Source organism: Barbus barbus (assembly GCF_936440315.1).
Source record: "Barbus barbus genome assembly, chromosome: 38".
NCBI lineage: Eukaryota > Metazoa > Chordata > Actinopteri > Cypriniformes > Cyprinidae > Barbus > Barbus barbus.
In genome coordinates this window covers 26,889,143-26,903,249 of record NC_136716.1, presented here as the reverse complement: position 1 = coordinate 26,903,249, position 14,107 = coordinate 26,889,143, and the positions used below count along the sequence as shown (strand labels likewise).

The 14,107-nt window shown below is 32.0% G+C and overlaps 1 protein-coding gene across 1 annotated transcript in view; it reads left to right on the top strand.

The window, feature by feature from the left end:
* LOC306857495 (A disintegrin and metalloproteinase with thrombospondin motifs 14-like) overlaps nt 1-14,107 on the top strand; it is a gene marked incomplete at both ends in the record, with an annotated part of 61,917 nt that overhangs the window by 44,263 nt on the left and 3,547 nt on the right. Inside the window, 10 exons of the mRNA XM_079397473.1 lie at nt 173-286; nt 1,074-1,222; nt 1,300-1,472; nt 3,541-3,674; nt 5,022-5,145; nt 6,355-6,435; nt 7,724-7,887; nt 7,956-8,121; nt 8,923-9,055; nt 10,982-11,189. Coding sequence (XP_079253599.1) covers nt 173-286; nt 1,074-1,222; nt 1,300-1,472; nt 3,541-3,674; nt 5,022-5,145; nt 6,355-6,435; nt 7,724-7,887; nt 7,956-8,121; nt 8,923-9,055; nt 10,982-11,189 — 1,446 coding nt within the window. The remainder of the gene's footprint in view (nt 1-172; nt 287-1,073; nt 1,223-1,299; nt 1,473-3,540; nt 3,675-5,021; nt 5,146-6,354; nt 6,436-7,723; nt 7,888-7,955; nt 8,122-8,922; nt 9,056-10,981; nt 11,190-14,107) is intronic.

Genomic DNA, 14,107 nt, shown 5'->3' with positions numbered 1-14,107 from the left:
GTCTGTCTCTATATTTAGCTCTGATCTGTGAATATAGACTCAAGTTCAAGCAGTTTACGATGAGATGGGCAACATGAGCTTGTTTAATGTGCATCTGCAGAGCTAAATCAGAAGAAACATATTGCATTTTGATGAAATATGATTCCTTGAGTTTGTCGCTCTCTTCCTCCAGTTCCGTACGTATGACCCGTGTAAGCAGCTGTGGTGCAGCCATCCTGACAATCAGTACTTCTGTAAGACCAAGAAGGGCCCGCCGGTGGACGGGACGGTGTGTGCACCGGGAAAGGTGAAACTGCACTGATTCTTGTCAACACCACCAAACAATTGAAAGAAATTGGCATATCGCATTTTTTACACAACCTTCATAAAATGTTTGTATATTCAGTTGGCTTAAGAACAAAATGACCTTGCTTTGGAGAAATCAGCATTTGGAAAATCTCACATTAGGTTCTTTGGCAGCCAGCTATTTGTACTTGAACAAAACAAACCATTATCTAAATCCATAAATTACTTTCTTACTCAGGCGTGTTTGCGAGCATCAGACTTTCATCTGTGATTACTGATCATATTTTAATTAGCAAATTACTTACTGTTGCGTAGAACAAAACCAACTTATATTTGATCTCTTAATAGATTCATATTTGATCTCTTACTTGAATAATAACCACCAATATTTAATCTCATAATTGAACATTAGCCATCAATATTGAAATCTCTGAATTGAACAATAACATTATTTCAGTCTCTTAATTTAACAATAGCCATTGGTGTTTTAATCTTATAATTGAACAATAGCCATTTATATTTAAATATCTTAAGTAAACAATAGCATTTATATTTTAATCATAATTGAACAATAACATTGATATTTGAATCTCATAATTTAACAATATCATTATTATATTAAGATTAATTTAATAATAGCCATTGATATTTTAATTACACAACTGAACAATAGCCGTTGATATTTTAATCTCTTATATGGCTACTAATATGGTGATATGTTTAGGGCACGCTGTTCATGTATAGTAATGGTTGTGGGTTAGTGATTCTGGTAAATGTGTGTGTTGTAGTGGTGTTTTAAAGGCCACTGCATCTGGAGGTCATCGCATGAGCCCTACGGTCACGATGGAGGCTGGAGTTCCTGGGGAAAGTTCGGCTCGTGTTCTCGTACCTGCGGAGGAGGCGTTCGGTCCCGCAACCGCCAGTGCAACAACCCTGTGTGCGTTACAAACCTGTTTACACCAGCTCATGAATGAGGGAAACTGCTCTGTTATTCATTCCTCTCTGTCTCTGCAGACCTGCGTATGGAGGTCGTGATTGCCCAGGGTCCACGTTGGATTATCAGGTCTGTAATACAGAGGACTGTTCCGGCCCATACGAGGACTTCAGAGCGCAGCAGTGCGTCCAGCGCAGCAACAAATACCACAATAGCATCAAACACACGTGGCTGCCGTATGAACACCCCGATGGTGAGAGAAATGCAGCTAAATCCTTTTCACTTTATATATTAATATATTACATGTTTATATTAATATATTTATATTTTCATTCTGGAATTGATTTGTTTGAACATGTATTCCCAAATATTTTTCCCAATTGAATATCTTGAAATAACTGAAATGAGTTAATATCTTGATATTTTATCAACATTGTATTTTGTATCTGTCTTTGATGTCAGTTAATGGTCACATGAGGTGCAGGTAAACAAATAAAATATTAAAATATTTTAAAATAAAATTATAATAATATTATGGTAACACTTTAGAATAGGGAACACTTATTCACTATTAACTATGACTTTTCCCTCAATAAATTCCTAATTTGCTGCTTATTAATAGTTAGTAAGGTAGTTGTTAAGTTTAGATATTGGGTAGGATTAAGGATGTTGAATAAGGCATTAATATGTGCTTAATTACTACTAATAAATGGCTAATATTCTAGTAATATGCATGCTAATAAGCAACTAGTTAAGAGACCCTAAAATAAAGTGTTACAAATATGATAATTATTCAATTATGGAATTATTTTATATTAAAGTATTATAATATTAAATCATTAAATTATTAAAATATTATAAAATTTAACATATTATAAAAATAAAATAATTATTTCTTTAGACCTTCATTTCAATTGCTTTCATTTTTTAAATTAGTTATTTTAATTTTACATTTTCGTGATTGAATTAATCATCAGCTTTTCATCACAAACCAGTTTGGAAACCCTGTTCTGGAGCACTTTAACTTTATTTTTCTAACCTAAAACACAAAGTATATTGATTGAACCATGGTGGTTTGTGGTGATATTTGAACAGAATTGTAGAAAATACTTCCACCAATTAAACGTTTGGGGTCAAATTATTACTTTTATACATCAAGGATGCATTAAAAGACATTTATAATGTTAAATAAAGATTCTGTTTGAAATAAATGCTGTTCTTTTGAACTTTCTATTCATCTGTGAATCCTGAAAAATAAATCTATCAGGGTTTACACAAAAATATTGTGCAGCACAACTGTTTTCAACATTAATAATAATCAGAAATGTTTCTTAAGCAGTAAATCAGTATATTATTATGATTTCTGAAGATCATGTGACACTGAAGACTGGAGTAATGATGCTGAAAATACAGCTGCAGATCACAGAAATAAATTACACTTTACTATATATTCACACAGAAAACAGCTGTTTTGAATTGTAATAATATTTCAAAATGTTTACTGTATTTTTGATAAATTAAATGCAGCCTTGATGAGCATAAGAGACTTAATGGACTTGTTTTATCTTTAAAAACCACTTACTGACCCCAAACCGTTAAATGCTAGTGTAAAATTGTAACAAAAACATCTGTTTTGCTCTGGTGTTATTTTTAAAATATCTGGGGTATTTCTGTCACTTTTGCTGCCCGGTTCATTTCTGCCTCTGATGCCTGATGATGAATTCAGTCTCTCCGAAAGAGCAGGACTCACTGTGACCCTAAAACCACTGAATTCACCACAGACACAAGACACTGAGTGGGACGTGGGAACACAATGTTCCTGGCAGAAACCGGATAGAGAAAATAAGGAGCCTGTGAGAAAGACAGACCAAGAAGCAGATAAACATGAAGAAAAAATGCTCCATGCATCCACATATACATCGCTATACTGTGAAGGCATTAATTACAGTCACTTCTCACTGTTCAATGCGGCTGACTCTCATTGTGCTTCTCTTTAGCATATTGATATGAGTCATGGCTCACCTTGAGACACATTTCTCTTTTGTACATCTCTCATCTGCATTTCACGAGCTGTGAACTCTTGACAGTAAGTAGGTGGTCATTTAGCAGACACTTCTACTCACAGCAGGACTTTAATTACAGATACAGACTCTAGTTCATGTCTGCAGCTCATCTGTCACTGTTATATAAGCTGAAGACTGTTGGCCTTTATATGAAGAGATGAGCCCTTTGATATTCTCTGCTAATACATCAACACAGGACTGGCTTCGTGATCTTCAAGGGCGAGATGTTGACGTCTCGTGGCTGTTTGTGTGTTTCAGAGGCTCATAAGTGTGAGTTGAGCTGCCGCTCTAAAGAGACGGGTGAAGTCGTCTTCATGAACCAGGTGATGCATGATGGGACGCGCTGCAGTTACACGGATCCGTTCAGCATCTGTGCTCGAGGAGAGTGTCTGGTGAGAATCGTATCATGCACATAAACACAATCCTGATATCTGATTCATTCGCTAATACTGGTTCTTTTAAATCATTGCATCTAAGACACTAAATATAGCTTTTTAAATATATTATTAATTATATAACTTACAACAATATATTATTGATCCAAAAAATGAATTTCATTTTATATAAAACAACATATACTGCATGCATATACAGTATAATAGTCTCTTGTGCTCCACTATTTATTTGAACAAAAATACAGTAAAATTGTCAAATATTTTTATTTGATGTGAATATCTGTTTAATTGTATTTGATTGCTGAATTTTCAGCATCATTACTCCAGTCTTCAGTGTGATCCTTCAGAAATCAGTCTAATATGCGGTAACACTTTATTTTGATAGTCCACCTTAGCCATTCTACTAACAGTGAGTAACTTTGCAACTCCATGTCAGCTAGCAGTCATTAGAGTATTAGTAGACTGTCTGCTTAATATCTTCTAACACTTTATTTTGATGGGTCCACAACATACAACATACTGACTAATAGAAACTTTGCAAGTATATGTCAAGTTATTCTACTAACCCTAAACCTACCCTAACAGTCTACTCTGAGAGTTAAGATCTTAAGTCCAAAATACTCGTACGAAATGTTCGCATGTTAAAAAATAAATACGACCTCATGTTGTGTCAGTCATGTTTACACTCTGCCTCCGAAACGTTCGTCCGTCTGTCATAAAAAAATTGGACCAGGTTGGATTTTCTGTGTTTTAGCATCCGTAGCAAGCATTTTGACAGAGTGACGAATACAAAAAACCCCCGAAAAAACACATACAAAAATTTCTGACTCAGTGTGCAAGGACCTTAAATAGGCACACATATGCAAATAAATGAGAATTAGTAAAGTGTAACCTAATATACTGATTTGCTGCTCAAGGAACATTTCTGATTATTATCAATGTTGAAAACAATATTTTTGTGGAAACTGTGATACATACTATTTTTCAGGATTCACAGATGAATAGAAAGTTGAAAAGCATTTATTTCAAATAGAAATCTTTTGTAGTATTATCAATTGTCACTTTTGAGCAATTTAATGCCTTCTTGCTGAATTAAAGTGTCGTAAAAAATCATACCGACCCTAAACTTTTGAAAGTTTCAGTTTCAAAACTTGTTGAATATTTGACTGCAACAAGCCTGTGAATGTTTTTTGAATAAGTTTGTCGAAACGAGCTTTACAAATAAATGTAGTCGCAGTGATACAAACACAAACTAGCCTCAGAGACACTCTATTGATTGAGAACGCCTTCTCTTCAGGGTGTCTGACCTGTTTAAGCATTAAGCTGTCTGTCTCTTCTGATCAGCACGTCGGCTGCGATAAGGAGGTGGGATCGTACAAACAGGAGGATAAATGCGGCGTCTGTGAGGGAGACAATTCACACTGCCGAACCGTCAAACTCACTCTCACCAAAACCCCGAAGAAGACAGGTACAGACTCACACAGAGAGCAAACGCTTTCAGACGAGCCTGACCAAACCACATTTCATTATTTACAACAGTAGTGCTTACTCTTTGGCCTAAAAAACACACGCCTCGGGACAAACACAAGTCCTTTCTCTTTTGGTTTTGAATCTCTGAGCTCATGTTCAGCTCCTGCTGAGAGAAAACGTGAAGTACAAAGAGTTTATTTTACTACAATAATCCTACAATTTGTGCACTTTGTAGTATATAGAGTTTATAGTGTAGTAGGTATAGTATAACTATTAAAACATTTTCATTAATTCATTAATACATTTCTTTAATACTGTATAGTGTGAAATGTTCTTTATAAATCAATAAATGAAATGAAATTTAGATAAAAATAAATAAAATAATATAAATACTACGTAAAAATTCAACTAAATAAAAATTTAAATGTTGTCATGGTATCTAACTGAAGTAAAATATGTTTACAAAATTATTAAAAAGCATTTTTGATAAAACTAAAAAAAAATAAAGTATAAGTTTTAATGTTTGAAAATGAGAAATGCTACCTTGACAACTAACTGAAATAAAATTAGTTTAAACGTAATGCTAAAATTACAAAAACTGAAATAATTATATTAATAATGTATTTAAATAATTAACTTTATTTAAAAAAATAAATAAAAAAGAGAAAAAAATGTAAAACAAGTCTAGTTCATATTTTACTCCAAAATCATCCAAATAATGTGTTTTTGTTTGTTTTTTGTTTAGTTTTTTTGTCAAAAGTTATGAAAATGTTTGTGGTAAAATGTGATTTATTTTGGGAAAGATGAAATCTTTAGTGCTGAAATAGGCCTCATTTCCTTTATGTGAAAAAATGATTTATGATTTTGTGATGAAATACGCAGGACCTTTTCTCCGTGAGGTTCATCTATCAAATTGTTTCTTGTCGAACTCTGAATCTCTACAGCATCTTCATATTTTCATGTTTGGATGAATCTCACAAAAGCAATTTCACTTTAAAATCAGAATAATGAGATTGATTTTTTTTTTTTGGCACAGTATTTGTGTGAAAAAGGTGTTTTATTATTATGCAAATGCCTTCATTAGTGCTAAATAGGCCTCATTTGCTTTATGCAAAATACAGTTTATAATTTTTGCATGAAATCTGAGTGAAATATTGTGCTGTTTATTGTCAAACGTGATGTCTTGAGCTCTCGCTCTGTCTGTTAGGTTTGCTGAAGATGTTTGATATTCCTGCTGGCGCTCGGCACATTGTGATCGAGGAGAATGAAACGTCTCCTCATGTAATTGGTGAGTTTGTACCTGTGCATCTTTCAGTAGGAATCAATGCTTTTCTCCAGCGGCACAAACCCAGGGCAGCCATGCATCCTATTGAGACCAATTACTGCCTTCCCATCATGCTTTGTGTGCCATTTTAGATTCCCCAGCATCTCCCAGCTTGGATTAAGCAGTTTGTTCTAATGCTTATGTTTGTATTTCTTTCTTTTCTTTGACTTGAATCCCTGAGCTCATGTTCTGCTACAAGTACAAAGAGTTTTAATTTACAACAGTAAATTACAATACAATTACAACAGTGTTCAGAATAGCAGACTACTGGTACTATTTGTGTACTTTGTAGTATATAGACTTATAGTATGGTATATAGCAGTGCTGTTAACTTTTTTACTTTTTCATTAATACATTTCATTAATGCACTTTGAAAAGTGGTTTATGAATAAATTAAGTGAAATTGAAAATAAAACTGAATAACAAAATATGCATATTAGAATAAATAAAAATAAATAAAATTTAGAAATGTTACATTAACAACTTCCTGAAATAACATCAGTGTAAATTGAAGTACTAAATTACTAATACTGAAATAAAAATTACTTGAAACAAAATAAAAGTATAAAAAAAAAAAAAAACATTACTAAAAATTACTAAAACTTGAACTAGAAATTAAAAAGTAAAAATATTAACAAAAACTAATATAAGATATAACTAATATTGGATAATAAGGATATTTTTTACACAAAATTGAATTAAGCATTTAAAATAGAAGATAAATGATATGATATAATGTAGCATACTACAGTTTGAAGCGTTTATGATTCATTAATGCCTGCTGTTTTTAAAAACTGCACAGTATCAGAAAATTACTGAAAATGAAATATCAACAAATGACTAAACAGTAATATTTTTAAAAACAGAATAATATATAAAAAACAAAAATGACAACAAAATGACTAAAACTTTAAATTAATTAAAATAAAAAATATATAAATATAAAAAATATAAAAAACTGTAGCAGTATCATAAAACACAAAATATTATAAGTAGTATAATATTTTACATAAAATTTAATTAAACATTTAAAACAGATATGATGTAATGTTGCATCCTATAGAAACATTTATTACTGAATAATGCCTGTTGTTTTTAAAAACTAGTAAATACTGCACAATGTTTCATCTTCAGCCCTTTCTGTTAAAATGATTTCCTCTGGTAATAAACAGATGCTGTTAATAGAGTTTTGAACCCATATTTTTCCTCTAAAGATGTTTCTTTCTCTTCTGTCCGTGCGTGTGTTCCTCAGCCGTTAAAAATCAGGTCACTGGCAGTTTCATCTTGAACGCCAAGGGAGAAGAAATCACGTCCAAGACTTTTATTGAGAACGGCCTGGAGTGGGAATATTCGATGGCAAACAGCAAAGAATCGCTGAAGACCGGCGGGCCGCTGCACGAAGGCATCGTGGTGCTGGTAAGAGCGGCGTAACGCTGATGAGTCGATGCTGCAGGTGTTGAGTTTGAGTTTGTCGCTCTGAACAGGTCGTCCCGCAGGCCGAGGACACCAAGATCAGTCTGAGCTACAAATACATCATTCATGAAGATCTTCTGCCGGTCATCACCAACAACAACGTGCTGCTGGCCGAACTGGACACGTACGAGTGGGCACTGAAGAGCTGGTCGCAGTGCTCCAAACCCTGCGGCGGAGGTGTGCCATTCAACACCATCTCAGATTTAATGCAAAACCTCGGAATAATTAAAAACTATTTTTTTCAAGTTTTTGAAAGACGTTTCTTATGCTTACCGAGGCTGCATTTATTTGATTAAAAATACAGTAAAAACAGTAATAATATGAAATATTAGTAAAACAACTGTTTTCTATTTGAACAGATTTTAAAATGTAATTTATTGCTGTGATGCAAAGCTGTATTTTCAATTATGAGAAAAAAGTTGCACTATTTTTTATTCCGCAGAGGAAAAAGGAACAATTGAAAAGAAAAGTGAGCACTTCAAGATCTAAACACGCAATTGTGAGAAAAGTGTCCTAACTTTGAGATGTTTTTTTTGTAATTGTTTAAATTTGTGTGATTTTGTTTGTTATTAATGTGTGCTGTGCTTTTAAATATTAATGTGGTTGTATTTATGTCACCAGTGTCAAAGACAAATTTCCGCTCTGTGATAAGCAATAAAATTAAACTAAACTAAACTAAACTCGCAATTGCGATTAAAAAGTCGAAACTTAGTTGTAAACTCACAATTATGAGAAAAATGTCCTAACTTTGTGATTTAAACTTGCAATTGCAAGTAAAAAGTCAGAAAGTCACAATTACCATTTTTATTCCATGGCGGAAACAAGCTTCCATCATTTTTACTGTATTTTTGATCAAATAAATGCATCTGGGTGAGCAAAAGATACTTCTTTCAAAAACATAAAAAATCATAAGTATTCCAAACATTTGACCAATAGTGTATAAATGCACTTTGTAAGTACTAATGCAATGTTCCTCAGGTGTCCAGTACACTAAATACGGCTGTCGGAGGAAGAGCGACGGGCGTTTGGTTCACAGGAACTTCTGCGAGATCAGTAAAAAGCCCAAACCCATCCGGAAACGCTGCAACACCAACAGCTGCAGCCAGCCCACGTGAGTCCCGCACCAGCATTAAGAGTCACCTGAGACCAGTTTTCGGTAATGCCATATATCACAATAATGAACATGCGCAATATTGTTATCGTGGGCACTTCAAGAGACCGTAAATAATTATTGGTGACACTTTCTATGAAGCCCGTATTTATAATACATTATAAGTTTTTTTTTTTTAATAATGCATTATGCATTCATTATAATGCCTTAAGAATACCCTTATATAATGGATTATAAATACGGGCTTCATAGAAAGTGTTACCTAATTATTTATTACAAATTAATGCATTTTAAGAATACTTTTCTCATCAGCTGGTCACAGTCAAATCTCATCTGATGTAAACAAGCACGGATGAGAAGCACATGGGGGAATGAGTGAAGGAGACGCCCTGAATGAAAGCGCACATTCACTCTCTGACAGCAGATGGCGCTGAACAGCAGAAATGCAGCTGTTAGCCTGGAAACAAAGCAGCTGTGCTACTTTCTGAAAAGTATTTAAATGATTTAAATAGCCATTCTGGTGTTCATCACAGCACTGAATAGCCTACATAAATACTATTTATTTTCAAACTTTTTCACATTTTAATCTGGACAACCACATACCCTAGATATTGTTTGGAAATGTTTATTGTTCAGTCACACTTTACATTGAGGCTCCTTAACATTAGTTAATTCATTAGTTAACATAAACTGCCAACAAAAAATTCTTCTTGACATTCATTAATCTTAGGTAATTTCAGTATATAATAACATGTTCAGAATGAGCTTTATTGGCCAGGTATGTTTACTCATACGAGGAGTTTGTTGTAGTGACAGAACCTCCACAGTGCAACAGAGAGACAGCAACAGGACACAGATAATAAAAGAATAATATACAAATAGGCAAAGTATAAAGCAGCAAAAACACAATATATATAATAGACAAAACAATGTATAATATAGACAATTAGTGCTGTCAAACGATTAATCGCCATTAATCGCAAAATTAAAGTTTTTATTTTCATAAAATATGTATGTGTACTGTGTTTATTTATTATGTATATATAAATACACACACATCAGGTATATATTTCGAAGATATTTACATGCATATACATTTATGTATTTATATGATTACATTTAATATTATATATAAATATGTATAAACATAAAATATTTCTGTTATATATCTGTTTGTATTTTTCAGTCATCGCCAAAAATATCGGCACCCTTGGTAAATATGACCAAAGAAGGCTGTGAAAATGAATCTGCATCGTTAATCCTTTTGATCTTTTATTTAAAAAAATCACACAAATTTGAATTTGGACAATTCAAATTTTCGTTGGATAATAAGAATTTAAAATGGGGGGAAATATCATTATGAAATAATGATCATAATTGATATTTACCAAGGGTGCCAATATTTTTGGCCATAACTGTATATCCTATACATAGCACACACTCATATATTATGCAAACAAATATTTTGGATGTGATTAATCGTTTGACAGCACTAGTGAAAATCATAACCGTTATTTAATGAACTCGAGCTAAAATGAACTAACCGTTGTATTCTTTAACAAACAATAATAACTTCTGTAGCAAATGTAGCTATTGCTCATTATTAATGTGAATGTCAAAATTATTGTGAATTGTGATCTTAAGTGATACCTATTGGTCTTTATAATTCTTCTGCAGTTCAACCTGTGGGATTTTTTTTTTACTGTATACATTTTTTTGTGTGTTGCTTTAATTTATTTCAAAAGTTATCGAACCTGTTATACTGTATTATGGCAATACTTTTTTGCAATTAAATTTCAATATCGTGATAATACTGTATACCGCGATAAAAGCATTAGCAATTAATCGCAACATGAAAATTTGACACCGTCATATGCCTACCTGAGACCTGAATGAAGCCTAACCGAGGTGTGCGTATGTGTGCAGGTGGGTGGTGGAGGAGTGGGGTCCGTGCAGTAAATCCTGCGGGAAGCTGGGATATCAGTCTCGTGTGGTCCAGTGCATGCAGCCACTCCAGAACGGCACCAACAGATCCGTTCACACCAAATACTGCAGCGAGGAGCGTCCCGAGACCCGCAGAGCCTGTAACACCAGCGCTTGCCCGGCCCACTGGAGGACCGGAGCCTGGTCACAGGTGAGGCTTTGTTCACAGGGTTTCTGGGCAAGTCATGTTTGGTGCGTAAAACCCCTTTAATTGATGTAAAAATCACTGTAATGCTTTTAATATTAAACGGCAGCAACAATGTAGTAAAAGACAACAATAAATAGTTGCATTCATTAATTTTAAAAAAAATTCAGTGTGAACATATTTCGTTTATTATTTTCATTTGTTTACATTAATGTAGAACATGCATCACAAGTGTTTGTTTATAAGTATTTAACAGCTTTAAACACAAACTGATTTTCTTCCTTAGTATTTTTTGTTTTCTAGTTTAAATATCTAAATATTCATAAATTATATTTATATAAATATACTTGCATATGCATCATATAATTCTGTTTGGTTATTTATTAATTGCATCTATTTATGTAATGATTGTTTTAATTTGGTTTAGTTTCTAATGTCTAGTAGTATACGTTCTTGTATTATACTAGCAGTTCAATTTCTAGTATTGTTATGTTTAAAGTTATGTAATACAAATAATACATTCCAAATATGTTATTGACTTTTTGAATTTAATATTTATAATTCATAAGTTCAATTTATAACCATTGTTTTTAATATAGTTTAATCAATCATTTAATTGTTAATTAAATGTTAAATATCAGTCTATTTTTTATTCCTTCGTTTTCCTTTTCTCAGTACATTCTTAGATTAAGATACATTTACTTGATGCAAATCATATTTTTTCCAAATTAGTTCATGCTAAGAACAAGAACAAATATCTGCCAGCTTGTTTTCCCTGGTAATTAAATAGATTTTTCTGACCCCTTTGGCAGATATTTGAATTTTAATCAGTTTCTCAGAAAACAAGACTTGCATGATTTGCATCTCAAGTAAATGTATTTTGAGTTAATAATGTTTAGATTTTTGTGCCGAAAAATGATGAAATACTAAGAAAAACATCAATTTTTGCAGTGCAATCTGAATTTGGAATTTTATATTAATATTTTAAATATTAATTCAAAATAATATTAATAATTAATCATATTAATTAAACAATAATATTAAATTGAAATATATTAATTTCATGATTTCCCTATTTAACTTTATTCTGGGGACATATTTGTACCCAGAAATAATCTGAAAAATAAAAATTCCTGAAAACGTGGGGAATATCCTTATTTCTTTAGTGTTTGTTTTGTTTTCAGTGTTTTTATTTTATTTTATTTTTTTGCAACAATGTAGAAAGTTTTCTTTTAGGGTTAGTGTGTTTGTTAGGTTATAGTACTTATAACTAGATATACAGTATTTGAAAACAGTGGAAGTCTATGAAATGGTGTGTGTTGTGTGTTTTGTGTGTGTGTGTGTGTGTGTGAGAGAGAGAGAGAGCGCGAGAGATCCCAAACAATGAAATTTATTCAGACGAGCTCATTCATGAAAAATTGACAGAGCTGGGAGAAATGGTCATCTTTGTGCTGGACTGAATGAGTGTTTCTGTTGTAAACGCTGTATATTTTGGAGCTCATCTTAATCTGGGTCTGCAGACGTGGTTGTGAAGCTTAATGGTGTGGAAACTGCAGCACAATGGAGTTTAGACTAGTTTTGTGTCTTTCGTTTTCACGCTTGAAATCCATGATTTTTTCTTGTGGCGTTGCAAAACTGCAGTGTGAGGGAAATGACATCATGTTTAGAGTTTCAGGACAGGAGGATGAGAGTTCATTAGTCAAAGCAAACCAATGAAAGATTTCCTGTCAAAACACTGACAGTAACGACACTCAACACGGCAGAGGATGAACGCTTAATCTGACAAGCCATCACACACACACACACACACACACACACACAGACACAGACACACACACACACACACACACACTACATATAAGAGATAAGGAGACACTGAGAATAATTTAGTTGATAATTACTTAACAGAAATATAAATTAAATATTTAAGTTAATTCGGTAAATACATTTAAATAATATTAAAATAGAACCATAAAATAGGAATAATGAAAACACAATAAAATAAATTTAATAAATTACATCTATTAGTATATGTAATGTTTCATTTCTAAATTTTAGTAGTATACTTTAGTATTATTTTCTAGAAATGTTTAATTTTTAGTTTAATTTCTGGTATTGTTATTTTTTAGGTGCTACAAATATTAAATAAATACATATATAAATACACTACTGATTTAAATAAATAATTAGCATTTAAGATTTATAATTGAAAAGTATAATTTTTTTAATGTAATCATTTTGTAATACATTTTTAAAAGATTCAATTCCAATTATTTTAATTTTAGTCTATTTTATTGTTAAATAAAATGTTAAAATTATTGTTAAATTAGTATTTTATTGTTAAATAAAGTTTGAATAACAACGTGTATGTTTCCAAATGCAAAGATAACTTTTAAGTGGTAATATTTCTTATTATCCGTCTCCTGTGAGTTCGACATTTTTACCTGTGAGTTATGTCTTTTTTTTGTTTCTATTTTTTAGTATTGTTATTATTTTTAAGAATTAAAATATTAAATATACATACATGTACACTACTGATTTAAGTTAAATAATTTGCAAGATTTGTAATTGTAAAGTTTCATTTATGTTTATAATCATTTTGTAATACATTTTAATTAGTGCTGTCAAATCGCAATTAATCGCATCCAAAATAAAGGTTTTTGTTTACATAATATATGTGTGTGTGTGTGTTGTGTATATTTATTATATATATATATATATACACACACACACACAGCACATATTTATATTCATATAATTTATATCACATACAAATTTATTTAATATAATAAACATAACATATTTTTCTTAATTATATGCATGCATGTGTATGTATTTATAAATACATAATAAATATACACAATGCACACACATATATTATGTAAGCAAAAACTTTTATTTTGGATGCGATTAATCGTTTGACA